The 27,460-nt window shown below is 46.3% G+C and overlaps 1 protein-coding gene across 6 annotated transcripts in view; it reads right to left on the reverse strand.

Annotated features, from left to right (window-relative positions):
* Positions 1-6,138: 6,138 nt before the first annotated feature.
* The window catches only part of ppp1r10 (protein phosphatase 1, regulatory subunit 10), a 28,730-nt gene continuing 7,408 nt past the window's right edge, over positions 6,139-27,460 (reverse strand). For 5 of the 6 annotated variants that reach the window (XM_069919361.1, XM_069919360.1, XM_069919362.1 and 2 more), the window contains 16 exons: positions 25,879-26,014; positions 24,503-24,554; positions 23,448-23,528; positions 22,410-22,607; positions 22,089-22,194; positions 21,259-21,368; positions 20,056-20,156; positions 17,468-17,612; positions 16,293-16,475; positions 15,447-15,693; positions 14,420-14,495; positions 12,952-13,152; positions 10,411-10,507; positions 9,337-9,438; positions 9,024-9,248; positions 6,139-8,593 (listed from right to left, as the gene is read on the reverse strand). In XM_069919361.1, the coding sequence (XP_069775462.1) occupies positions 8,481-8,593; positions 9,024-9,248; positions 9,337-9,438; positions 10,411-10,507; positions 12,952-13,152; positions 14,420-14,495; positions 15,447-15,693; positions 16,293-16,475; positions 17,468-17,612; positions 20,056-20,156; positions 21,259-21,368; positions 22,089-22,194; positions 22,410-22,607; positions 23,448-23,528; positions 24,503-24,554; positions 25,879-26,014 (2,173 nt within the window). In that variant the 3' untranslated portion in view covers positions 6,139-8,480. The remainder of the gene's footprint in view (positions 8,594-9,023; positions 9,249-9,336; positions 9,439-10,410; positions 10,508-12,951; positions 13,153-14,419; positions 14,496-15,446; positions 15,694-16,292; positions 16,476-17,467; positions 17,613-20,055; positions 20,157-21,258; positions 21,369-22,088; positions 22,195-22,409; positions 22,608-23,447; positions 23,529-24,502; positions 24,555-25,878; positions 26,015-27,460) is intronic. The other variant, XM_069919365.1, reaches the window with a different exon arrangement.

A 27,460-nucleotide genomic window follows, 5' to 3' on the forward strand; every position in this document is an offset into this window, starting at 1 on the left:
ACAAATCTTGTTGGTCAACCAGTGCAGGAGTTGGGATCTTACGGTGAAGTTGTACAAGACATTGGTGAGGATAAATTTGGAGGATTGTTTGCAGTTTTGGTCACCAAACTACAGGAAGGATCTCAATAAGAAAGAAAGAGTGCAGAGAAGATTTACTAGGATGTTGCCCGGACTTCAGGAACTGTTACAGCGAAAAGTTAAACAGTTTAGGAATTTATTCCCTGGAGTGTAGAAGATTGAAGGGGGATTTGATGGAGGTATTTAAAATTATAAGGGGGATAGACAGAGAAAATGTCAGTCGGCTTTTTCCACTGAGATACAAACCAGAGGACATGGGTTAAGGGGAAAAGTTTAAGGGGAACTTCTTCACACAGACAGCGGTGGGAGTGTGGCACTGACTGTCAGCTGAAGTGGTGAATGCGGGCTCAGTTGTAAGCAGAATTTGGACAGGCACGTGAATGGGAGAGGTATGGAGGGCCATGGTCTGGGCGCAGGTCAGTGGGATGAGGCAGAATAATACTTTGGCATGGACGAGAAGGGGCCCGTTTCTGTGCTGTAATGTTCCATGGTGGTTCAGGCTGTGGGTCGCCAAAGGAAGGCCATCGTTTTACTGCTGGTGGTGGTCTCAAACCGCTGCTGTCCGCTGGAACTCCCGCAGCGCGGTGGGTAAAGGAGATGCACTCAGCAACAGTAAAACGTTGGCCGGGCTGCTCTGATTCAGGGTGGTTCTGTCATTCAGTGGAGAATTTGGTCACAACCTCTTCTCACTGCCCCCTTCAGGCAGAAGGTTCAGAATCACCTCTGGATTCAAGAAACTTTTATTTCACCCAATTCAACCTCTCCATAAACTGCTCTGGAACTACCTTTTCTGTACAGAATCAGAATTTATTGCCATGAACAAGTCATGAAATTCGGGGTTTTGCGGCAGCGTCACAGGGCAAACATTCATAACTATTTTACATTACTATAAAAAAATTAAAATGCAGTGTCTTTGGTTCATTAATCATTCGAGAATCTGATGGCGGAGAGGAAGAAGCCATCCTTGTCCTGCTGGGTGCTTGTCTTCAGGCTCCTGGACGGTAGCAGAGTGAAGAGGGCATAGCCTGGATGGTGGGGGGGTCCTTGAGGATAGAGGCTGCTTTTTTAAGTCCCTGCCTTGTGTCGACGTCCTCGATGGAGGTCTGGTACCTGTGATGTCGCAGGCTGAGTTAACAACCCTCTGGAGTTTATTCTTGTCCTGAGAGTTGGTGCCTCTGTACTGGGCAGTGATGCAACTGGCCAGAATGCTCTCCACGGTCCATTTTCCAAATCTCCTCAGACGCCTCACAAAGTCTAGCCGCTGGAGAGCCTTCTTCGTGATTGGATCAAAGTGGAGGCTCCAGGACAGTTCCTCTGAGATGTTGACCCCCAGGAATTTGAAGTACCTGACCCCTCTCCACTACTGAGCTCTCGAGTTTCTGTCTTGGCATGTAGTGCTAATTCACAGTTGTTGAACTTGCGCACCTGTGTGACTGGAGGAAGTTTCAGTGAACCTGTACATTGTACTTGTGTACATGGCCCCGCTTTGTAAGGAGTTTGTAAATTTCCCCCCCATCCCCCCCCCTCCATGGTGTGCGTGGGCTTCCTCTGAGGTGCTCCGGTTTTCTCCCACCCTTCAAAATGTACCGGGGTTATAGATGGATTGGGTGGCATGGGTTAGTGGGTCAGAAGGGCCTGTCCCTGTGATGCGAGTAAAAATTTTCTCCTAAATCCCAGCAAGTCCAGGCCAAGAGCCATCAAACGCTCCTCATATGATAAACCATTCATTCCTGGAATCATCCTTGTGAACCTCCTCTGAACCCTCTCCAATGTTAGCCCATCCTTTCTTGAACGAGGAGCCCAGAACTGCTCCCAATTCTCCATGTGACGTCTCCCCAGGGCCTTATAAAGTCTCACCATCACATCCCCTGCTCTATTCCTCTTGAAATGAACGCCAGCTTTGCATTTGCCTCCTTCACCATCGTCTCAACCTGCAAGTTGACCTTCAGCTCGTCCTGCACGAGGTCTCCCAGGTCCCTTTGCATCTGAGTATTTTCAATTTTCTCCCCATTTAAAATAGTCTATCCATTTATTTTTTCTACCAAAGTGTGTGACCGTCCACTTTCTGATATTGTATTTCATTTGCCCGTTCTCCTGATCCAAGTCCTTCTGCAGCCTTGTTTCCTCTACCCCACCTCCCTTTGTATCATCTGCAAACCTGGCCACAAATTCATTCATTCCATCATCCAAATCATTAATATACAACACAGAGAGAAGTGGCCCGAACCACGAACCCTGTGGACACCATGAGCAGCTGGCAGCCGACTAGAATATGATGCCTGTATTCTGACTCTGCTTTCTGCCAACTCTCCCCACGCTAGTATGATCCCTGTTATACCGTGGGCCTTGTTACCTTAGATACTCGCGTAGTAGTTGACCCCGTGTAAAAGTTAACCCTCTCCCTTATTTTGGCCCAGAAATCATGCTTTCCAAATGACTCATGTAAAAGTTGACTTTGGCCCTGACCGTCTGCCCATAGGAGCTTCCGACCGCAGACCCTGCCCCACCTGCCCGCCCCTCTGAGCTCTCACCACTCCTACCACAGACCCTGCCCCACCTGTCTGCCCCTCTGAGCTCTCACCACTCCTACCACGGACCCTGCTCCGGCCGCCTGCCCGAGTTCCTGACTGCGGACCCTGCCCCACCCGCCCATCCGAGCTCCTGACCGCGGACCCTGCCCTGGCCGCCTGCCCATCTGAGCTTCTAACTCACTGACCGCAGAACCTGCCCATCCAAGTTGTGGGACACTGCATCCTAAACAACAAGGGACCCCTATTACAGCACAGAAAACAACAGGCCCTTTGGCCCTTCTAACCCATGCCGAGCTATTATTCTGCCTATGCCAGGTGTTCTCAACCTTTCTCCCCCACTCACACAATCCCTCACTAACCACAGAACGCAGGTATGCGAGTGGGGAAAAAATAGTTTGAGTACGACTAGTCCCACTGACCTGCAACCGTTCCATACCCCCCCACCCCATCCATGTACCTGTTCAGTTGTTAAAACAGAGCCCACATTCACCACGTCAGCTGGAAGCTCGTTCCACACTCCCACCGCTCTCTGCATAAAGAAGATCCCCCTAAACATCTCCCCTTTCACCCTTAGCCCACATCCTCTGGTTTGTATCTCACCCGTCCTCAGTGGAAGAAGCCATCTTGCTTTTAGAATCATGAAATTCAGTGTTTATTCTACCTATAACCAACATCACTTTGTATACAATGTATTGTGACTGAATGTGGTGTTTTGCATTGTATATAGATATGATTTTGGGAGATAAATTGAGGCAGGTTTTTTTTTTAGTGTCGGTTACATACAAACATTTCAAAGCAGATCTCATTTAAAATACTGGAGCTCTGCTCAAGCCAGACAGGCTGGCTCCAAAAGCCTTTTCGAAAACTTTGGGGAGGGCCCAAGAGACTTCGCTAATGGATTATTGTTTTGAAAACAACAGATGAGAGATTAGAGGAGGGGTTTGGAGCCGCAGGCTATCTGGGAGGGCTGCTTGCTGTTCTAAGAGGGTCATATGGTTTTTGCAAGCTGAGATAGAGTCAAACAGGCTTTTCTCTGAGTGAGAGAGAGAGATCAGTTCAGCATTTTTTCAGTTCAGCAGCAGGTGGGATTGGAAAGCTTGTGGGAAAACCCAATTTGCATGACAGGTTGAGAGTGCTTAGTTCAGCTTGGTCAAAGCCCTTGTGGTTCATACAAGAGGAGAGGACTGGAAACAAAAAGGAATTCTGTGGTGACCTGAAAGAAAAAGGTTATCATCTGGAGAATCCTGAGGGGGCAAGACACTGGAGTGGCTGATTAGAAAAAATCAGTTTGTGTCCAATGAGCAACAAATCTCTCTGTGAAAACCGACAAGAACCTTCCTGAGCAGTAACCATTTACCTTTCAAGCATCAAAGCCTGGTGAACTTTATACATGTTAAATTCTGTGCAGTAGAAGAATTGCCTGCAACCAGTGAACTTGGAGGAGTGAAAAGTGAGATTGGACTGTGAACCAAAGAACTTTTCTGAACATGAACGTGTACTTAGAATTAGAAGGGGGTTAATTAAGTCAATAGAAATAAGTTAAATTTGATTCTATTTTCATGTTTAAAGATAATTAAAAGTCACTGTATATGTGTGAAAAAGAAATAGTGTATATCATGGCTAATGTGATTTATGGTGTGTAAAAAAATTAAAAAAAGATAATTAAAAGCAACTTTTGTTTAATTAACCATTTGTCTTGGTGAATATCTATGGCTGCTGAGTTTTGGGGTCCTCTGGGCTCGTGATAGTATTAAAAATTGACTCCAGCATTGTAAATAAATGTATAATTCTGGAGAGAAAAGAGACAAGAGTTCAATTAGACTTTGTTAAAACCCCATGCATTATTTCCGTTTGGGTTAAATAAAGGGGTGTGAAGCCTTGGGGGGAAAGTACTTAGAGAAAATATTGATGAACATTCTGTATATATTTCAGCTATTTTTATGAACGTATACTTTGAAATTTTTAAGAGCAGGCACGGACAAAAATACATTTTAATTGCATTGTTGACAGTAAACTGCTGTAGATGGAATCCCAATTTTACCATCAATTTATGGTAATTCCTTATAAAATAAAATTCAATTTATCTCGAATGCAAAGGGCAAATGTGGTCTCCAAACAAAATGGGGAACAGATAAAACCAGACCCAGTAACCCACTAACGCTACAGCAAGGGGGACCCAACGCAGGCTGCTGGACACTGCCTCACGGGAACCAGGATACGAGAGGGCGAGAACTGGCCCCCGAAGCAGGAAGGCCTCCTAATCGACAGAGGTTTGGATCTGGGGCTCGGGCGGCCTTACGGACCTGGCGGCCGCGGGACACTCGATGGCTCTGAAAGGGACTTTGCTCCTCTTTCTGTAAGCACTTGTCTGCCTTGCAGCTGGCAGAAGCCAATTTCGTGTAATGTTACATGTTAGGACAACAAAGGAATTTTGAATAAGCCTCAAGGCCAAACGGTGCCTAATTACTCAGGCGTCCAAATTAGAATTCTGCTCTTCACCTTAAGGCCACCTTCATAGATCTTCGTTCCCCCGCGTGACACCGCCCCCACATATTTACCAAATGAGCATCTTATTTTTTTAAGCTATTCTGTAATAACACCACATGGACTCTGTAATATAAATGCTAATGTTTTCAATCCAAACTTACTTTCCAAAGGAAACTGGAGAACTGAAATGAAATGGTTAAAAAATACAGCCAGTAAACGATTGCTTCATGAATAATTATTGAAGTTGAGTCTTGAGGACTTGATCCAAACCTTTATGGGATTTAAAAACATTGTAGCAAAAGGGCAGCTCTGGGTCATTCAAGTGACCCCCTTAGCGTGAGCTGCCCAGCAGAGAGAAAATTGAGGTTAATTTGTAAACTGCACCCCACGTACATGCAGAGTCTCAACCACACGCACACACTCACAGCTGAGTCCCACCATTCACTGGATGGACAGGACAAGGTGACTCAGGTCTGCTTTGAGTCAGCGTTTCCTGGTTTGCCTGCAGACCTGGGTTGGCCTTTGTAAGCATTTGCGACCTCTTTCAGAACACGCATTTTTTCCTCTGGTTCTATTCATGGCACTAATGTTTCATTGGAAATGGGACCAATTGATGCACATTCGTCACCAGCTTTTGCCAAATGTTTAGGACAGCATCTGCTGATTATTAATGGTGGAAAATTACTTGAACTGTGTTACTTGAATCGTGTGGCATGTAAAGCAGCTATGCAGTGTGATATTGAAAACTGTGTCCACTGCAGGCACCTGCTGGAGGTTTATTTAACTCTGCACTTGCCAGAGCAAGGTTATAAAAGCTCCGGTTTTGAAATCGTGTGGATTCAGATAAATACCCCACCCCAGCTTTCGCAGCACCAGTCTGGGGCCGGCCCATCTCCTGGTCAATAGGCATTCACGTAGGGAGGTGCAGCTGGGCCCAGTGAGGTACAGGCTAGTTTTGGATGGTGAATCCACCTCAATCAGCATTTCATTCGCTCATAAAGTGTGTGGTGCAGTTCTACAAATTAACACCAATGAGCAGCTCTCCAGTTTCAAGGCTTTATTATCAAAAATATAAAAATATCAAATACTGTACAAAGATAACTCCAAAATAAACTCCCATCAGTTACACACATCTCCAAAAGAGACAGGCAGAAGGTTTTCACAGAAGACAAACCACAAGTCTCGCTGGAAAGGCAGCGAGTGTCCCTGAATTAGCTCTGAAAAGGTATACAAGGCCATTTTCAAAATACTTTTATTGTTTTATTTTAAAAAACTTCCTGGTTATTTATATTTTGAAGCATAATGACAAAACTGGACAATATCCATCTGTTCAAAAAAAAACAGCTGTAAAATAATCAGTAGCAGCCAGTCACCACATCAGCTCCGATGGGGTTCTTTTTTTTAATATATATTTATAAAAAGGAACAAAATGGACCAACATTGAACGTGTAAAATTAAACAACCCCATTCTGGAGATTAGGCTGCCCTTGTCTGAGTTCAACAGTTCGGTTAGTGCAATGTTGACTGGGTGACACGAATTCCCCACCTGTACAACTCAGAATGGGGACATCAGACAACAGTTCCTCCTCTCCCGAGAGCCGGACTTCGTGGTGCATTGTTTACAAGCCCGTTTCTTTACTGGCTTTTCAGTCAAGCCAGTCAACACGAGGGCCACACCGTCGGCACAGGGGCTTAATCCACAACCCTTTACAAAGCATAAAGTGCCCCCCTCCTCGAGAATCAAAATGCACCGAGCTTTCAATTATAATTAGTTCCAACTAAGTCACCACCCCAACCCCCCAAAAACAAATCTTCACAGAAACCTAAAGTAAAACACTAAAGTCTGCAGTCACCGCGGTTGAAGTAAAAAAAACACGATGCTGGAGAAACTCAGCTGGTCAAACAGTGCCTTTTGTAGAGCAAAGACGGATATATAACTGGCGTTTCGGGCCGGAGCCCTTTCCAACGCTAGTTATGCATCTTTGTCTTTGCTGTACACGGTTTGCCCTACCGAGTTTCTCCAGCATTGTTTTTTTTACTTTGCTCGCTGCTTGCCATAACCACCCTAGAATGAACCCCTCACCCAGTCAGGGTTTAAGGAGTTTCCAGTGGGAGGAGGTGGAGATTCGAGTGGCCTGCTGCCATTGCAGAGATTTCTGGTGGTCTGCGGTCAATAGGCCGTGGGCTACTGCAGGGGGAAGGCATGGATGCACATGTTCTCACACCGCCCTTTGAAATTCCTTCCACCTCCAGATGCCATTTTAAGAGGCTTAATACTACCGCGAGGTAGTTTTCCCCAGGGCAGGAAGTGAGACAGGAAAACCGTGGTCTCTTAACAGGCTGCATCCCACCACCCAAACACATTCAGGAATGTCACCTTTGGATGCCGCAAGCGGCATTTATACCCAGACCGGCAACTTCTTGAGCCCCCAACTCCAGGTTGGAGGGAAGACCTTCCTCTGAACACAGGATTTGGGGTGTTAAAACTGACAGAGGGGTGGAGGGGCAGTCACATCCGCACTGGTGGTCAGAGGAGGCCTCCCTGTCAGGCAATGCAGCCCATCAGATGTACCTTTATTACAAAATAGATATTTACAAAAATAGTTGGAAAAGATTTCAGCCACTGTAGGGTGAGAGGAAGCAACTGGAAGTATGTCATGGGGGGGGAGGGGTGGGGGAGGCAAGTAAAAGGAGTCAGAAGAGAAGCAATTGAAGAGATTCAGGGCTGAAGCAAACCAGCAGGAGTTGATGTTTTCACACACTGGGAGGCAAAAGCCTGAACACGATGCGGAAGGTTTGCCAGATGCTGAATGCACTGTTGATGTGTATTTTTCCCGTGCAGAGGTAGAAGCGCTCAGTCGTGAGAAGTTGTCTCTGCGCTGCCCGCGGAGGGAGAGGCAGCTCAAATCTTCAGACCAGGTGCGACCCACTTCACTGCCAGGTTCATCAGGAAGAGGGGAGCTCTGAGGCATTGTCTGTCGTGGGAAACTAGTATTTGGTGCAGACTTGCTGGGGAAGGCAGTGATTTATTTCCTCTTCTGTCCCTTCAAAGTTCTGCTGCATTTTAAGCTGCCTAAATAAACCTCACAGAGGCAAATAGAGAGAAGGGAAGGGGCAATGGGTGAAGGGAAACAGTTAGTTCAAAGGTCTGTGCATCAGAGGACACAATGTAGTGGTCGAAATTCCCTGCCCAATGTTCTTTCAGTCTCCTTGATCTGAAGGCGTAGATACAGCAGTGAACTGTCCGAACATTCCACAGGATGGAGGGGAGAGGCCTGCTCACTCCACATCAGGAGCCTCCGCAGGGATCAGAGACCCAGCTAGAATGCTCTTCCGCTCTCGGCGGCTGACGTTAGCTGATCTGCTTGGGGCGGGGAGGACCACTCAGGGCAGAGGGGGGCCATTGACACCCGGGTGGTAGAATGCACAGTTGCTCTCGTAGCGACAACTGCCCTTCATCATGAAGTGCCGGCACCTGGGTCTGTTGGACATGTCTGCTTGGGTGGGGGGAGGGAAGAGAATCATTCCATCAACCTGGTTGCATTACAAGCGCAGAAGAGCCCAGTCCCCTCCCAACAGTCATGCACATCCTCGATGAGTTCTCCACGCGCTCCTGCTCAACAGGCCAGCTCCACCGCATAGCCCCCTGGTGAGCCAGCCCTTGCCCCTCCCCAACCTCCATCCCTCCCCTAACCTTCCACCCCTCTGTTCCCACCTCTTGACCCCCTCCCTTCTTCTTCCAAACCCCCACCCACTCCCCCGACCTCTGCCCTTGATGTGCCCAACCGTCTACCCCTCCCTCCAACCAACCTGCCCTCAGCCTTTGTCCCCTGGCCCTGATCAGCCACCCAGCGTGAGGCCAGCCCTTTTCCCATTCCCCCTGTGCCAATTCTGTAATACCCACCCCCTTTACAGTGGAGCACCTACCGTTGTTGTGGCCGCCGCCCATACCGTTGCCATGGCCTCCTCGCCCCCCGCCATGGGGGTGGCCTCGGCCGCAGCGGCCCCTGAAGCCCATGTCGTTGCTGCGACCCCGTCCCCGTGGGTAGCCTCCCCCCCTCATGCCGTGGGGGGGTCCCCTCATGCCATCGCCAGGCTGGTCCCAGTAGCCTTCCCGTTGAGGGGGCCCCATCATCCTGGGGCCATGGGGTCCTGGGGAGGGAGGAGAGAGACAAAAGTGAGCCAAGCGCCAGGCAAAGGCAGTGAAGATGTGGGAGGGGGTGTCAGACGCGTCCCCTACCTGGGAATGGCCCCCCTGGGCCAGCGGGGGGGAAGTGAGGCATGTTGTTGGGTCCCGGAGGGAAGCCATTCATGGTGGGCGGAGGGGACATCATTTGTTGACCTGTGGGCATCAGAGAGGCGGTTAAACCGGCAGAGAACGTGGCACAGGATCAGCCAAAACGGGCTGCACCACACCCGGAAAAAACACACCAGCCTGTCGCATTCAAACTGGAAGCCCCAAACTCAGCCAAAACACTGGCCCAGCACAGGGTCCTTCAAACTGACCGCATCAAACCCAGCCAAAACACAAGGGCCTTCAAATTGGCAGCACTGCACCTGATGGGAAAACTCCAGTCTGGAACAGCCGGCCGAATCACACCGGCCCCGCACACGGAGCTTCAAACAGGCAGCACCCCACTTGACCCGTTGAGTCTGCTCCGCCACTACATCCATGACGGACGCTTTTCTCGTTTCAACCCCATTCTCCCCTAATCACGCAGAGAACCAGGCCCTTCGGCCCATCTACTCCATACCAAACTATGATTCTGCCTCATCCCTCTGACCTGCACTCAAGACCATCGCCCTCCCATGCACATACGTGTCCAAATTCAAAATTTATCGTCATGAGCATGTCACAAATTCATTGTTTTGTGGCAGCATCACAGGTGCAAATATTGCTAATAAATTACAGTTAGAGAAAAATAAATTAGTGCCAAAAGAGAGGCAGTGTCTTTGATTTATTGCCTGTTCAAGAATCTGATGGCAATGGGGAAGAAGCTGTCCTTGTGCCGCTCGTCTACAGGCTCCTGAACTTCTTTCCCGATGGTAACAGAATGAAGGGTCCTTGAGAATAGAGGCTGCTTTCTTGAGACACTGCCTCTTGTACACGTCCTCGATGGAGTGGAGATTGCAGGCAATGTTCTTCGTGAGTCACTGGATCACATGACCATTTCCACTTCTCAGATTACACTTTGGGCTTTCTCACTTGGACGTTTTCCCAACTTGATTTGTTTTAACGTTAAGGGAGGAGGGTGATTATCGATCTTAACTAAACTTCCAACATGCTGCCTGCCACACAATCCCAGCTACATACCTGATGGAGCCTGTTGCTGGAGAGGCCCAAGGAGCTGCTTGATTTTATCAGAAAACTCTGGCTGCTTTACCAACTCTTCAATGGGCTTTTGGTTGCTCTGGAACATGCAGAGAGACAAAGAGCAGAGAATTCGGTAAATACAACCTTCCCAGTTCACAAACAACTGCATTTAACCCAGGCGACACATTATACAGAACAAGAACTGCGGCAGAGAGGATCACTGGGGTCTCCCCCCACCACCCCCCGACATAATCTGCTGAGGTGGTTGTCTGAAAAGGCTGCACAAAATCATTGAGGACCCCTTCCACCCCATTCACAGCATCTTTCAGCTGCTCCCGTCGGGGAAGAGATACAGGAGGATCAGAGCCAGTACCACCAGGCTGAGGAACAGCTTCCCACGGGCAGTGAGAAAGCTGAATGACAGATGAACCGCTCACATCACCATCTGAGATTCTACTACTTATTTTACAATATTTATTTGTACTTGTAGACCAGTGGTTCTCAACCACCACCTTCCCACTCACATCTCACTTTAAGTAATCCCTTGGCCATCACAGTTCTGTAAGGGATTGTTTAAGGTGGGATGTGAGTGGGAAGGGAAGGTTGAGAATTACTGCTCCGGACCCAATTGTCACTGAAATATTTTGCTTGAGAAAAATAGTCCTTGGCCCATTTCCTTTGGAGTTATGAAACCGTGCACATAACGAGTCAATTAAGTACGATTAAAACAGTGGGTTTCAAACTTTTTCTTTCCACTCATGTACCACCTTAAACAATCCCTTAATCACAGAGTACATATGGCATTGGGATTACTTAAAGTGGCACCAGTGGAAAGAAAAAGGATGAGAACCACTGCTGTACATAAATATGGCGGCACGGTGGGCGTTAACAGTTAGCGCAAGTCCTTTACAGTGCCAGTGATTGGGAGTGGACCGGGGTTAAAATCCCACACTGTGAGGAATTTGTATGCTCTCCCCGTGTCCGGTTTCCTCCCACCGTTCGAAACATACCGGAGTGTAAATTGGGTGGTAAGGAATGGCCTGTTGCAGTGCTGTATTTCTAAATTTTATAAATAAATTATATATCCTGCACACAAATTGCTTAAAAATGTGTGCTATGGTTACATCTTTGGCTTGGCTTCGCGGACGAAGATTTATGGAGGGGGTAAATCTCCACGTCAGCTGCAGGCTCGTTTGTGGCTGACAAGTCCGATGTGGGACAGGCAGACATGGTTGCAGGGGAAAATTGGTTGGTTGGGGTTGGGTGTTGGGTTTTTCCTCCTTTGTCTTTTGTCAGTGAGGTGCGTTTTGTGTATTTACGTACAGAAGAATGCTGTTTCGTCCAGTTGTACTTGCACAATTGGATGACCATAATAAATCAGAACTCGAGTCAGACCAGCAGGGTAACATAAACCTGGTTTGGGCACCAACTATTCCACAAATACAGCTGTGGAATTCAACAACCTGCCACAACACCTGGATCGCACTGCCCTCTGGCCAAAGCCAAGGGCTCGGGTTGGCCTCAAAAGCCACTGTCTGTGCTCTGGAGACTTACGAAGACGAACTCAGCAGTGAATTACAACCAGCGTGAATGAGGGGCAGAACTGTGCTGCAGCGGGTAAAGCCTCACGGCTCAAGAGACCACCTGGGTTTGCTCCTGGCCTCTGGTGCTGTCTGTGAGGGAAGCTTGCACATTCTCCCCTGTGACTTTGTAATTTATTGTGGATGCTCCGGTTCTCTCCGCCCGCCCCCCCCACCCCCCCAGATTAATCTGTCGCAGTAATTTGCCTTGTGTTTAAGTGATAGAATCTGGGGAGAAGTGGGAAGTGAATAATATTGGTGAAAATGGGATGACAGAAGTGTTTGATGGTCTGCACGGACTCAAAGGGTCCATTCCTACACAGCCTCTCTGCAGTTCCAAGAATTTGAAATGCTAATCCACAATACTCATTATTAAAGGAACCAACTACTGTACAAACACGGGTAATAGTCGATACCATGGAAAGGTTGACCCCCATTTTTGGCCCCGACCACCCACCGGAGTTCCCGGCACCCTGAATGAGGACTCTCACCTAGGCCCCACCCAAGTTCCTGATGCCTCAAACGACACAGGCACTTTATGCAGTCAAAAGTAGTATGGGTTTAATAGTCGACCCCCTAAATTTTACCTGAAAAATTGGTCAACAAAATTGGACTATTACACACCTATATACAGTATAAGCTCACAGTGAGTAATTTTCAACCGTGGTTCAAACTAAACCCTTTTTTTTCCCCCCCATAAAAAGAAATTGCTGGGAAAAGAGAACAGGCAGTACCTGTGGAAAGGGCACGTTCCATTAAAATGATGGATCCCAGACCCACAACTAAACAAAACTGGAAGAACTTGGCAGGTCAAGGGTATCTGTGTTCCTTAGCAATCACATCAGGTTTCCCTGATTGTTTCTCTCTCCACAGACGCTGCCTGACCTACTGCGTCCGTGTATTATCTCTGGTTTGCCACGTTTGATGGAGGTTCAGCTTTGCGCGCGTGCTCTCTGCTTACCATGATGGAGGTGAGCAGCTCCTGGACGTTGAGGCTGGAGTTGGAGTTTGGACCAGCCTGCTGCGCCTTCACCACACCCATGCTGCCCATGAGGTTGGCTAGCACAGCAGGCAGCTTGGAGCTGCCAGAGCCATCAGGGGAAGGAGAGCCCGGTCCTGCCTGCAGGGGTTCCTCAAATATTGGTTCCTCCACGCCATTCTCCTAGGGAGAGAAACAAGCAGAGATTGCAACAGGTGTGGGATTGCACTGACAAAAAAAATTTACATTTAAACTCCAAAAATCCAGACACCAGAAATCCGGACCACCCAAGAACTCAGAGTCTCTAACTTTAATTTAGCGGGCTTTTGTGTAAGCGCCACAGATGCACAGTGGCAACAAGCAATCATGCTTAATACAGGTAATCTTATCACAAAGAAATACATTTGTATTTTTCTTTTACAATGTTCATTTTTAAGTGTAATTTCAAGCATTGCAAATCCTTGCTTTTGTGGTGAAAATTAAATTACCCATTTATTTCTTTATTCCTCCTTAAAATTTGAATTTTAGAAGTACTGCCAGAGTACTTGGTCTTAGCAAATCCTAAGACCAACACCTTTTGACTACTTCCTATTGGACAGGCTCTTGCTGGGGGGATTAGGTTCAGTCTCCATACTCCCCACAGCACTCAACCCTTAAGAGTGCAGGGGTCAATGGAGTAAGACACTGCAAGGACTTACAGAACTCACGAACACCCTGTGAACACACGATGAAAATGACGACAGGGGGAATACTGGATACAGTGATGCAGCCTGACCCAGAAAACTTACAGAGTAGCAGGAGCCCAGGTTTAAATGACAAAGTGCCCAAAAGAGCAGACTTTCGCTGAATTACCTGCAAGCCTCAGCTGAAAGGGTGACTATGGCAGGTGCCACGGATGTTTGAGAGGATCTGCAGGGTTGAGAGTGGAATTTTGCAAGGCTTCATGGAAAGGACAAGGGGACCTTGTTTTTTTATGTAACTTTTTATTTATCACACTATGACCCATATCAACAATATGTACAAATGTTTTTCATTAAATATACAGTGACATTTTCCCTCTTTTCTCCCCCCACTACCCCTCTCTAAAACCAATATTAAACCTATAAAATACAAAAAATAACATCTTCACACAAAAGAAAAACATTAAATCTAATCATGTTTATCTTCTTATCACTTTAGGAGATGGAGGTCCGAGGCTGGCATTTTCTGTCATTATTTCATACATGAAGGGGTCCTCTTTGTAAAAGAGTAAATGACCAAATCTCCCAGGGTAAATGATGCACCCCAGCCAAAAAATAGGACCACAAACCTCATGTGACAGATCTTAGATTGTGGAGGGAACACACATTAGAAATAATACCTACTGGGTAACCCAGACATCAGAATGAAAATTCAATTCCCTCTCCCTCCCATTTTGACTGAAGCAGGATCGAGCAAAGAGGAAACTTACATCGTCCAGTGGAATGACCTTGGGCGGAATGGTTTCGTAGGATTCGGTGTCAGGTTCGTGGGGGCTCTCTGGAACACTGAGGATTTAAAAACAGGCAGGTAAGTACTCCAAAACCAAACTGGCACCGTGGCCACACAGCAGTTCTTGATCTTATTTTACATTTTCAGCATTTAAGGATTTCACTTTTGTTTCATGAATCAAGAGTGCTTGAGCTGGCTGAAATCAGGAATCAGTTTGAGGTTCTATGTTGATAAGGATAAGCTAATGAGCTAGCAAGGTTTAACATGGACAGGGTAATGTCTACCACAGGGGTGGCCAAACTTTTTTTTTTGCTTGTGGCCCACATACAGAAAAATAAAAGGAGTCACAGGCCAAACAAAATTAAGCCTGGCAGTTGGCTCCTTCAACTGGCCATTTAAAATCAGACTGGGTGGCTGGTTCCCTGTGGGGGAGTGCTGAGAATTCGCTCCCTGCTCTCCATGGGCCCAGTGCTGTGGTTACAGCCACCATTTTTCTCTTCCAAAGGGTCACTCAAAAATGGGTAGCAGTTGGTCCGAGGGCCAGTCCTGGTCTATTATATCTTGCCCATGACACCGTGCCTGGGGTTTTTTTGTGGATACACTTGGACGTCGAAGCTGCTGCACCCAAGGGTCAGCGGAATGGTACTGGGACTGTTTTGTGTGAGTAAACAGACTGTTTTATTAAGGAGATGCCATGTCCCAAGAGAAGCCCTGGCCAGAGGGGGGCTCAGAGAAGATCAGGAGGCAAAGTAACGAGACAAAAAGAGGCAGCGGGGAGAGGTTTCATTTGGACTGAAAAGGGCAGTTTGGAAGCTTCCAAAAATCCAAAAGGGGGGAAAAAAATGAAAATGAAGTAGGCAATGAGTCAGCATGGATTTGATAGGCCTAACAGCCTGTGTCTGTTGCCTGAGCAACTGCCCAACCAGCTCAGATATTGCCGGAATTTAGATGTGCTTTCCTGCGACGACCCTGCTCGGATATCCCGAGGGGGGAGGGAGGGAACGTACCAGTCTTTAGACAGGAAAATTTCCTGCAGGATTCCTTTCTCTCGCTCCTCCTGGATGAACTTCTCCTGACTGCTGCTGCCCCGCTCGGCCAGCTGAGGGCCCAGATCGATCAGGACTGGACACGTCCAGGGCATCTTCTCCTCCATGGTGTCATGGCTCAGCCTGCGGGCCGTCTCAAACGCCTGCCGATCCATCATCATCTCGCGCTTGGCAGCTTCACCAAAGTCCTTGATCTTGTTGACATTAACTGAAACGAAACAGAGTGGACCATGAACCCAACCCACAATGACCTGCCCAAGGACAGACATGAAGGAAACGTTCTTGTTCAGAATGGGGCACCAGCCAGTTTTAATCCACCCTGATCCTCCTCCCCCCAACCCCCCCCGATACCCCCACCTCCACCCAGCATCTTATAGAGCATAGAAAACTACAGCACAGTGCAGGCCCTCGATGATGTGCCAACCTACATATTCCTACCAAAAAATACTAAACCCTTCCTGCCTTGTAACCCTCCCCCCTCATTTTACTTTCATCCACGTGCCAGTTTAATTTTATTAAATGCCCCTAATGTTTCAGCCTCCACCACCATGACCCTGACAATGCATTCCAGGCACCCACAACTCTCAGTTAAACTAAAGTCCGCAGACACTGTGATTAAAGGAAAAACACAATGTTGGAAAAACCCACGGAGTTTCTCGAGCATTCTGCTTTTACTTCACTCACGGCGCCTGCACTCTCTTATTTTACTCTGAATAGTTACGATGACAGATTTAGTTCAGGAGCAACTATGCAAGGGACACAAGTGGCACCACTTTAATGGGAAGGTGAATTAGACTGATGTCTCACCTCTCTCCGTTTCGTCCAGCTCAAAATAGAAATACTCTCTCAGCTTGGATTCCTCGCGCCATGACACAGTTTTCCTCTTCTTTCCCTTCTTGGTCAATTTGGCCGCTTCCGGCGTCACCTCGGGGAGAGAGGGCTCAGCCACCGACGTGACTACAGCTGCCGGGTTGTCCTCTTCCATAGTTGCTAGGGTAGAGACAAATCACACCGATGTAGAGCAGGCTGCAGACAGATACTGACTCAGTTCATTTTCATTTAAGCAGCAATTTCGACCTTGCATTGTGGGAAGTGGAGTGGAAGGAAAGGCAAAATGGCTCAGAAGTGTTGGTGACGATGGGTGCTCAGCTAGGTTCCTGCACAGGCTACCAGGAGACCCTAAAGCCTCTTGCAAACTTCTAGAAGTGCACCAAGGAGATTATTCTGACTGGCTGCATCACTGGGACGGAGGTGCCGATGCACAGGACAGGAACAGGCTACAGAGAGTTGTGAACAACCAAGGACATCACGGGCACCAGTCTTCACCATTAAGGACATCTACAAGAGGTGGTGTGTCAAGAAAACAGCCTCTATCCTCAAGGACCCCCATCTCCCTGGCCATGCCCTCTTCTCACTGCTACCATCAGGAAGGAGGTAGAGGAGCCTGAAGATGAACACCTCCATCAGATTTCCTCAACCACAAACATTGCCTCACATTTTTTCTCTTCTATTGCACTAATTTATTTTTAAAAATAAGTGTATTTGGAAATGTGATATATTTTGCCCCTGTAATGCACAAAAACAGCCACAAAACAACACATTTCATGACATAATAAATTCTGATCTGACAGTCTTAGTGGACACGATAATTTGATGATTGGCCCCTCTGTCCCTCATGCTCAAAATAAGCACCAGGCATTTATGCTGCCTTATTGTTTTTCTTATGGTATGGTCCAAATAATGTCCTGTGAAACGGAATCTGTTTGTTGATGTTGATCACAAGGCAGGAACTGGCTGCAGGTGAAGCGCTCCAATTTTCAACTTTTGTATTTTTCCCCTTTTATTTTATTCTTATTGTTGTAATTTTGATCATCACATTTTTTTTTTGCGGGTTGTTTGAATTCAGGATGACAGGGATTTTACTGTATAAATAATAACATTACTTGGATAAGATACTGCAGAGATGCTCTTACGAGACTTACCCATTTCGACAGGCTCGGACACTTCTTCTAATGGCACAGGCGTGGCAGATCGCTCCACATCCATGGGTTCAGCAATGGCAGTTTCTGGAGAAGCTGGTTTGGTGCTGTTCTGCTCAGGGCTGGCTTTCGGATCAAAGGGATTGGACTGGGGAGTGAGAAATGGGAGAATGTTGCATGGCAGATAGGTCAACCATTCACATCTGGTCACACAAGGTGATCCAACAGCCTTAAAGGATCTCTGGACAGATTTACAGTAGGGCAGCATGGAATAGGCTCCTTCAGCCCAACTCATCCATGCCAACCAGGCAGGCATACTGTGCTTATCCCATCTGCATGCATTTGGTCCACCACTTCAAAACCATTTTAGGTTAAATGTCTCTTGCTTGAACCTGCAACTGTACCAGCTTTGATAGAATCCACTGCCAGTTCGCTCCAGGTTCAGACCCCCATCTGAATGACTAAACTCTAGTTCTAGAATTATCTTGCCTAGGAAAATTTCGAGCATTCACTTTATCCATGCCCCTAGGGTAGAGACAAATCACACCGATGTAGAGCAGGCTGCAGACAGACTCTGACTCAGTGCAAAGTCATTTCTCAGCTTCCTGTACACCAGGGCAGCCATTTGCAATGAGGGCCATAGCACATTCAAAGGGGCCATGGACTGAAATCAAAAATATTTTTTGTGTGTCCAGTAGGAAAGAGGTACTGAAGAAACCAACTAAATTTGACTAAGCAGAACTAGGGCTTTTCTCTTTGGAATGAAGAAGCATGAGAGGAGCAGAGAGGCACTGATAAGATGGGCGGCCAGCATCCCTTTCCCAAGGTGGGAGCCGCAAACACCAGAGGACATCCGTTCAAAATGAAGAAAGGAAAGTTTAGGGGAGACTTCAGGGGCAATTTTTTTTTAAATATACAGAGTAATTATGTAGAGAGTGGGTGCCTGGAATGTCTTGTCAGGGATGGTGGTGGAGGCAAGAAACATTTAAGAAACTCTTGGACAGGCACATGGACGAAAGAAAAATAGAGGATTTGAGGTAGGGAAGGTTTAGTTTTTTTTTTGGTGGGTTTGCATAGGCCAGTATCAGGGGACAAATAGGCTGTACTGTGCTGTGATGTTCTATGTTGATTGCTTCACAGGTAAGGGGGCCCCAGAAACTTTTGAGTCCTAAGGGGGCATAGCTGAAACAAATGAATGGCTGCTCTTGGGAATAAAGACACATCCTATCCAACTCTCCATCAAACACAAGCACTCTAGTCCCAACATCATCCTGGTGAATCTTCTCTGCACCCCTTCCAAACGATTGATGCTCTTCTTAGAGTCAGGTGTTCAAATAGAACTGGACACAATACTTTCACCAACTACCCCCCCTCCTTTTGAATGCACAATCAATGATCATCTGTGCTCCATTCCAACGAGCAGACTGTCTGATCTACATTACATTCACAGACACAAGCGTCAGTCTGATCATGGGAAAGCCCTCAGCACTCGCACAAATTCAAAATTACTCCAAGATGTCATTTGGAGAACATGCCATTGGTTGAAGCAGGTCGACTCTGGTGGTGCAAGTGTTGAAAATTATAGTTGTGGCACTGCATTTCTTAGCTAGTACAATGGAATCTCCACAAAAATCACAGCACGGTCAGCACAATACTATTATAATGACAGCAACCCGGGTTAGAATCTGGCCCCTCTAAGGATTTTGTAGGTTCTCCCCTTGTCTGCGAGGGTTTTCTCTGGGTTCCTTCCACCCTTCGAAACATAGCGGGGTATATTGGGCGGTACAGACTCGTGGGCCTAAATATCCTGTTACTGTGCTGTCTGTCTAAATTTTAAAAAAAAATTAAATTCATTGATTAAAATCAGTCAAAACAACAATTCTTGCAGGAACAGCCAAGAGCTTCACAAGATCAGCTGGTAGACACCCTGCCCGTATCAGTTGTGATGCAGGGTCTCGTCCCAAATGTGGACCATCCCTCTGACTCTGCAGATGCTGCTCGGGTCACCAAGATCCTACCAATGGCCTGTTCACTGTTGAAAGGCAACCTCCCCACTTCTTTTCGCTCCAAGTTTTTTTTTTTTTTATTAATTTTTTTTATTTTTCACACCATAAATCACATTAGCCATGATATACACTATTTCATTTTCACACATATACAGTGACTTTTTCTCCCCCCCCCCCCTTTCTTTTCGCTCCAAGTTGATGGGAGTCTGCCCCCCCTTGCCATTCAGGTTGATGGGAGTCTGCCCCCCACTGCCACTCAGGTTGATGGGAGTCTGCCCCCCACTGCCACTCAGGTTGATGGGAGTCTGCACCCCTGCCACTCAGGTTGATGGGAGTCTGCACCCCTGCCACTCAGGTTGATGGGAGTCTGCACCCCCCCCGCCACTCAGGTTGATGGGAGTCTGCCCCCCTTGCTACTCAGGTTGATGGGAGTCTGTCCCCCTTGCTACTCAGGTTGATGGGAGTCTGCCCCTCTGCCACTCAGGTTGATGGGAGTCTGCCCCCCGCCACTCCGGTTGATAGGAGTCTGCCCCCCTGCCACTCAGGTTGATGGGAGTCTGACAACCCCCCCCCGCCATTCAGTACCTTAACGCTGGTCGGAGATGTGATCTTCTTTTTCTTCTTGATTTTTAGCCCATGTACAGGGGCGGAGTTGAGTGCCTCCAGAAAGCCAGTGCTCTCAATAGCTGCAGAAACCAGGGAAGAAAGTCAAGGTATAGCTGGACCATCCTTAGTAACATCTACACGGTGCAAACATTCAATGAGACCCTGGGATTGGGGAGACCAAAATTAGAGGGGGGAAGTTCACATTGAGAGGGAAAAATTGAAGGGGAAAATGGAAGGGTAGCTTTCCCTCAACCAGAGGGAAGGGGATAAATGGAAGAAACTGCCAGACATGGTAGAGGTAGGGACAATTCTTTTGTTTAAGGGGGCATTAGGAAAAGTTTAGAATATGGGTCAAAAGCAGGCAATTGAGGCCGGCTCAGATGGGAAACTCAGCATGGAGTTGGGACGCAGAACTTGTAGCCAGGCTGTGCTATCTCAATGAAAATGTAGGCCCTTCTGCCTTCTAACAGTGCTATAATTAAAGGGCACTTTGTCTTTCCGACTTACTCCCTGGATTGTCAGAGGCAGCACAGAACCCTCTCCCTACTCATTGCCTATATCAGGTTAGCTCTCTGCATAGGGTGTTTCTAGAGGGCCTAACTTCACATGCGTGACAAGGCAGTGAGAAAACATTAATGTGAAGTTGTTGAGGGAGGGTAGGAACAGCCCAGCATTTGAAAGCTCTTGGCCTGTAGACATTGGAATTTATGAGTATGGATGAGGATCTCACGGAAACATTTCAGAGTAGACGTGGAAAGAATGTTTTCTATGGTGGGAGAGTCTAGGACAAGATTGCACAACATCAATATAGAACATCAGCATCTTAGGAGTTTGAATAATGTAATTTGCTTAGAACACGTGGAGAAATTTCTTTAACCGGAGTGTGGCGAATCTGTGTAATTTGTCACTACAGGCAGCTGTGGAGTCCAGGACATTGGGTGAATTTAAGGCAGAGGTCAACAGTCAACAGGTTCTCGATTAGCCAGGGCATCAAAGGTTATGAGGAGAAGGCCGAGCAGTGGGGCCGGGTGGGGAAATGACTCAATGGCCTATTTCTGCCCTTATGGAACCCTCATCCAAGCTCAAACACATTTAGAATTGAGGGATTTTACAAGTATGGGATTGAAACAGCAAACACACTCAGACATGAGGCTAAAAGTAACAAGAATGCTGACTACTCACGCTGTGGAGGAATGATTTTGACTTTGATTTCCTTTGTAGCGTTGGGCGTCACATTTAATGGTTTATACTTCTTTTCCACTTGTGGTGCAGCGCTACTTGTTAACATCGTGCTAGGAAATAACCGAAAAGAGTTGTTAATGAGCACTCTGGTTTACGAGTAGAGCAGTTGTCTAACTTCATGAAAACCACAGCGATGGAGGATACCAAGACCCAACTCAGTAATCCCAAGCTTGTAGGAGTGGTCAAGGATCCATTGATGAATTAGAATAATTTATCTAGTATTGAGGGAGGCCTGCTGTTCTGGCAGACGCTTTTGAAACCAGGCACCAACTTTGAACGAGAGCAGAGATATTTCCATCTTCTCAGAAATTATCCTGCTATTTCTACACACCTCTTGTAACTGTCCAGGCTCTTCTATTATCTCAACATCAACTGCAACACATCTCCCCGACTCGCTTGGGATCTTAGGAGTTTGAATGATGCAATTTTCCATTCTTCTAAATGCAAGGAATACTGATCCAATTTCCCTTGTCTCTCAATAAGACAAACAATGAAGTAATGGAAGATATCGCGATGGATTTGGTGTTTGCAGCACTTCCTGCAGTCACAGGGATAGGGACCAAGGGGTCAATTAGTGGGAAGCATCGAGTGAATCAGGGAGGAAACGGAAGGTGTGGTTGGGCTGTATTCACCCAAGCAGGGGGACAGTTATCATTGCTGAAACTTTCACTCTCACAACCCAGGATTACATAGGACCTGTATCGTTCCCACTCTAGCACGCTGTGATCTCCTGCAACGCACAATGTGACTTGCACTGTAACAGATCTTACTTTGCTCTCTTAAGAGGTGCCGGCTTGATGTTGTACTTGTCAGAAATGACTGGACCAGGGATCATTTTTTTAGGCTGAACAGGAGCTGATGGTTCCATCTCAAGACCTTAAAAAAGTAATTGGTATAAAGTCAACATCAGAAGGCACAAATCAATGCACTATCTGCACATGAAGAGGGTGTCTTAATGTGTACATTCAAAAGATTCCATCTATTCATCAAATTAAGCCTTGAGTATTAAGAGGTACAGGGCCCGACAAGAGAGTAAATGACAGATGAATCAATAACTCCAGCTCTGCACTGGTTCTTCAGCAAGAACTCACCTGTCGACCGGAACTTGGCATGGCTGGGTGCCGTCGTCCGCAAAGATTTGGGCTTCTCACGTTTTTTCTCTATCTCTTCCTCTTTCACCTCCACTCGGAGGTCGGATTTGGGTTCTGGAACTCTCTCAGAAACTGGCGCTCGCACCTTAATGTCATCTTTCTTTTCATCTTTCCGCTTCTTCTTCTCTGGTTGTTTATCTTTGGGTTTTTTAAAAAAAAAATGTTTATTTAATCAATTTTAACTGTGAGAACACAAACCATCTCCACCAACTGATGGTGAAGGACCAGCGAGGGGGCTCAGCGGCTGAGGGTGCAGGAGATGTGCGGTCAGTTGGACTCGCACGGGCTGCTGGAGACTGGCTAATGGGAACCAGATATTGGACGGAGCTGGGATGTGAGAGGGTGCTGAGGGTGAGAAGGACTCCCGAAGGGCCTTGGGCGCTGAAGGCTTCTTGATTGCATTGGAGGTTTGGATCTAGAGCTCAGGATGCCGATGGATTGAACAGGAATCTCTGCAGCTACAGAGGCCGACACAATATGACCCTGAAGGATCTCTGCTTCGCTTTCTGCAGGGGGTGACGGGCGTCATTCATGGCAACTCTGTCTCACTTATGGCAGGCAGAAGGCAAATTTTGCATAATATTACATGTTCTGTACTATTACAGGATAATAAAGGAATCTTGAAATAAAGTTTGACCAAGAATCTGTGATTGATAAGCTGCTACTTTGTGCACAAGTAGACCAACAACTTTGAACTCTTATTAGAAGCCTAAAGATCTCAGGTTAAAATCTATACCTCTCATAATCTTGTAGACCTCGAAGTCACCTCTCACCCTTCTTTGCTGTTAACCTTTGCATCACAAGACATTTTTCAATCCAGGCAATATCCTAGTAAATCTCCTCTGCCCCTTCTCCCTTAGCTTCCACATCCTTCCTCTATACCTCTCATAATCTTGACAAATAATGATGACTGAAACCAGATTAGTCACTGCTGTGTTTGATAAAGAATGGCATGTTACATCAAGAACGGACAAGTACCTAGCATTCCAGGGCCCAGACTCTGAGAACGAATGACAGTCATCCAATGGTTGACCAGCACCTGTGCCAACTTCCTGAGCTCTGAAACAGAAATCAGAAAGATTTTGAGAGATACAAATCTCACCCAGAAACAAAAGGGCTATGCTCCTAAAGAACTCTCCATTACACCAAGATCTGCACAGTAGGGAGCATGAACCCTTCACGTCGACAGCAAGTATCAGCTGCAGGACACATCGAGAGGTATTAAGCCCCCTCTCCTATGTGGATGTCTTAAATAATCAGCAACCTGAGCTTGTTTCATAATCAAACATACAAGTCACAATGGAGATCACATGCACTCAGTCCCCCCACCCCCCCATTAGCTTCTTTATCTAACAGAATCCCAAGCAAATACATCTGTTCTGAAAGGCAATCTCCAAATGAGTTCAATGCACAAAAGTGCTCAAGAAATCCAGCAGGCCATGCAGGAAGCAAAGGGTAACCGAAGTTTCAGGCCCTAGCCCTTTGTAAAGTCAGACTTTCCCGTTTAAAAGAATTTCCCTACTTTTCATTATTGTAAACATTAAGTGACAAATTAAATTAAAAAAGTGACAAGCATAAATTGCACAGGCAGCCCATCTAAGAATGGAAAAAATAATTTCCTCAAGTGGAAGAGCAATAGAAATACAAAGTGGAAGCTGGATTCCACTACAGACACCCGAGGGAACTGTGAAGGGAGGGTCAATATGACCTGAATCTCACTGTCCCAGTGTCAAATAACAAATAGCCATTTGTGGAAGATTGAAAAGGTCACAAGCTCCGATGGAAGATAAATAAAGCCAGAAGTGAACAAGGTTAGCACAACTCAGTTACAGCATCAGCAAACAGGGTTTGAATCCAGTGCTGCCGATAATGAGTTTATACACTCTCCCTGTGTCTGCGTGGGTTTCCTCCAGGTGCCCCAGTTTTCTCCCACCCTTCAAAACATACATTGGGCAGCATGGGCTTGTGGGTCTGTTACCATTTTGTATATCTAAATTTTAAAACTTTAAACCATAATTGGAAACCCATCTCACCTTCGTCCTCAAAGCTCTTGCTCAACTGTTTCACGATCTTAGCTGTGTTATTCTGAAACATAATGAATTCAGTTAAGAACTTTGCAGCTGGCCTCAACATGAATGCTGTTTCTAACCCTCCCACAGAAGACTGCAGAAATCCACAATCTGTGCACTTCACTTTCTCACACAAAACAAGTCAGTTGATGATATTCCAGTGAAATCTGAACTTGAATTAGCAATGTCTCTTGTGACTACAATTTGAAGATAAAAAAATTAACGACACAATAGCTTAATCTTTCCCCATCCTGCATTGAGATCATTTCTCAATTCTCCACGCAACCCTTGATTCCCTCAACATCCAGACTCAATGACAGAGTCTTTGGGGTCAAGGATTTCAACGCTTAATAACCCAGAGTAAAAAAGTGTTTTCCTCATTCCAGCCCTACTTATTTGTCACGGAATTGGTTGTTTTGCAGCAGCGCTATAGGCGCAAATATTAAAGATATAAATTACATTAGTGCAAAAAGAGAAAGTGAGATGGGTCATTGTTCAGAAATCTGACAGCAGAGGGGAAGGAACAGCTTTCTTCAGGTTCCTGCACTTCTTCCTGACGGTATGAGCGTGAAGGGTTAGAATATGAGGAACAATTGTTGGCTCTTGGGCCGTGCTCGTTGGAAGGATGAGGAGGGATCTCAGAGGCATTTCGAATGCTGAAGGGCCTGGGCAGAGTCGATGAGGCAAAGATGTTTCCCCTATGGTAGGGGATTCTAGGACAAGAGGGCACAACTTCAGGGTAAAACAGAAATGTAAAAAAGTCAGACGGTTGAGTCTGAGTAAGCAAGGTGGTTGGATGTATTCAAGGAAGAGAATGAGAGGTATTTGATTAGTCAGGTCATCAAGGGTAATGGGGAGAAAGCCAGGAGTGGGGCTGAGTGGGAGAAAAGCAGAGCAGACTTATGGGCTTATTTCAACTCCTATATCTTGTGAAGAGGGCATGGCCTGTGTAGTGGGGGCCCTTGAGGATAAGAGGCTGTTTTCTTACGATATCACCTCTTGTAGATGTCCTCAATTAAATTCAAATGTGATTTCCCTTTCATAAATCCATACAGACCCTATCAACTCTAACATTCTTTTCCAGGATCTCATATACATTTCCAGCAGTTTTCCCTTTTTCTTAAGAAAATAGTAAAGTCACCTCGATCCTCCAATCTCGGGGGCTCTAATCCCAGAACGTTCAGAGTATGGGAAGATTATAACCAGAGCATTCACTGCTGTACTCTGGCCCTGCAGTTTAACGTAGAACTAATGCTCGCCTTAATTTACCATGCACTGTACCATTGAGGTCAGGCCCTGGCCACACAGTTGACAGTTTGTTGGTTCTGGGTTTTATTTACCTGTTTCAGATGGTCCACAGTGAGTGGTAGCAGCTGCAATGCCAGCAGGATCTGCTGTAACAATGGCACATTGCTGGTAGTTTTGGAATAGGTCAGCCAATTGTTCAGCAGCTTGTAACCTCCAATGCTGATGAAACTTCAGGAAAGAAACAAAGTTTTTTGCAGTCAACATCAAAAATCCGATTGATTACAGCAATGAAATGGAAGGAGAGAGCAAATAAATGTGCAAATAAGGCTAATATTAGAAGATCCATCCAGAACGACATAAGTTTCTGTCCTCGTGTAAAATATAAATGTCTGCAGATGCTGTGATTATAGAAATGCTGGAGGAACCCAGTCGGCCTCACAGCGTACATTGGAGGGAAAGATATATAATAAAATCCATGTTATCCGGAATTCAGGCAACTGGCAAAAATAAATGGGTAAAAAATATGGAAGTTTAAAATCGGTGCACTGTGCCACTAATTCTCCATTCATGCAACATGTTGTCTCAAGCAACCAGAAAATTCACTTATCTGACATCTACCAATCCCAATAGGTGCCGGATATCATGGCTTTCACTGTCTAACCAAGGTATGAAGAGCTCAAGCCAAAAATGTCAGATATCTATATTAACCTCCTTTGGATGCTGCGAGACCTGCTGAGTTCTTCCAGCTTTTCTGTGTCCTATCCCCTTTCTTCATCCACAGACCGCCTTGTATTATTTTTTGGACCACCTATAACCATCCGACCCAGCAGTAGGGGGTGGAGCTGGGCAGATTGAGCCCCATTCCAGGCCACCAGGATTTCTGTTTTGAGAATTGGTTTTAATTATTTTTTTTAAATGATTCCTTCATCATTTCACTGAAGCAAACCCACTTATCATCATCAGCTTACAGGATGAGAAATAGCCCAAGAGCTTAGAATAATGAGATGACATTGAAATGTTCAAAATTCTTAAGGCGGTCCCACATTCCATTCCAGTGACTAGGGAACAAATTCTCAAACTGGGGGTACGCTGTAAAGGACATCTGTGGAATATTTTCTTCACCCAGAATAGAGAATGTTTGGAATTCCCTACCCCTGAAGGGCTATGGACACTCAGTCAGCAACAGATTTCTGGACATTCAAGGAGTAATGAGAATGGTGTCTTGAGGCAAAACTTCAGCACTGATCTTGTTGAATGCAGAGAACACTCAAAATGCAGTATTGTCCCCCCCGACTCCATAGGACAGAAGAGATAGGAAAGGGAAGATCATACAGGGTTTGAAAACAAGTTTTAAAAAGAAGGTATCACTTAATCAGGGATTCTTAAATATTTTCAATCTTGTATCATCTTCATTTAGTGTGATATTGTCAATAGACTGTACCACTGAGACAGGGCAGAGGAGTAAACCAAAGAGTAACACAGCATGAAAATAGACCCAACTTGCCCATGTCCACCAAAGGGTCCTACCCACACTAGTGCCACCTGCATGGTTGGTCATGATGGATTTTGGGCACTGATCACTTTTTCTTAAAAAAACCATAGTTAAAAGTTACAGCACTAGCGATCATGACCCAGGGTACTGTCTGCAAGGAGTTTTAACGTTCTCCCCGGGGG

The sequence above is a fragment of the Narcine bancroftii genome, chromosome 2 (assembly GCF_036971445.1).
Source record: "Narcine bancroftii isolate sNarBan1 chromosome 2, sNarBan1.hap1, whole genome shotgun sequence".
NCBI lineage: Eukaryota > Metazoa > Chordata > Chondrichthyes > Torpediniformes > Narcinidae > Narcine > Narcine bancroftii.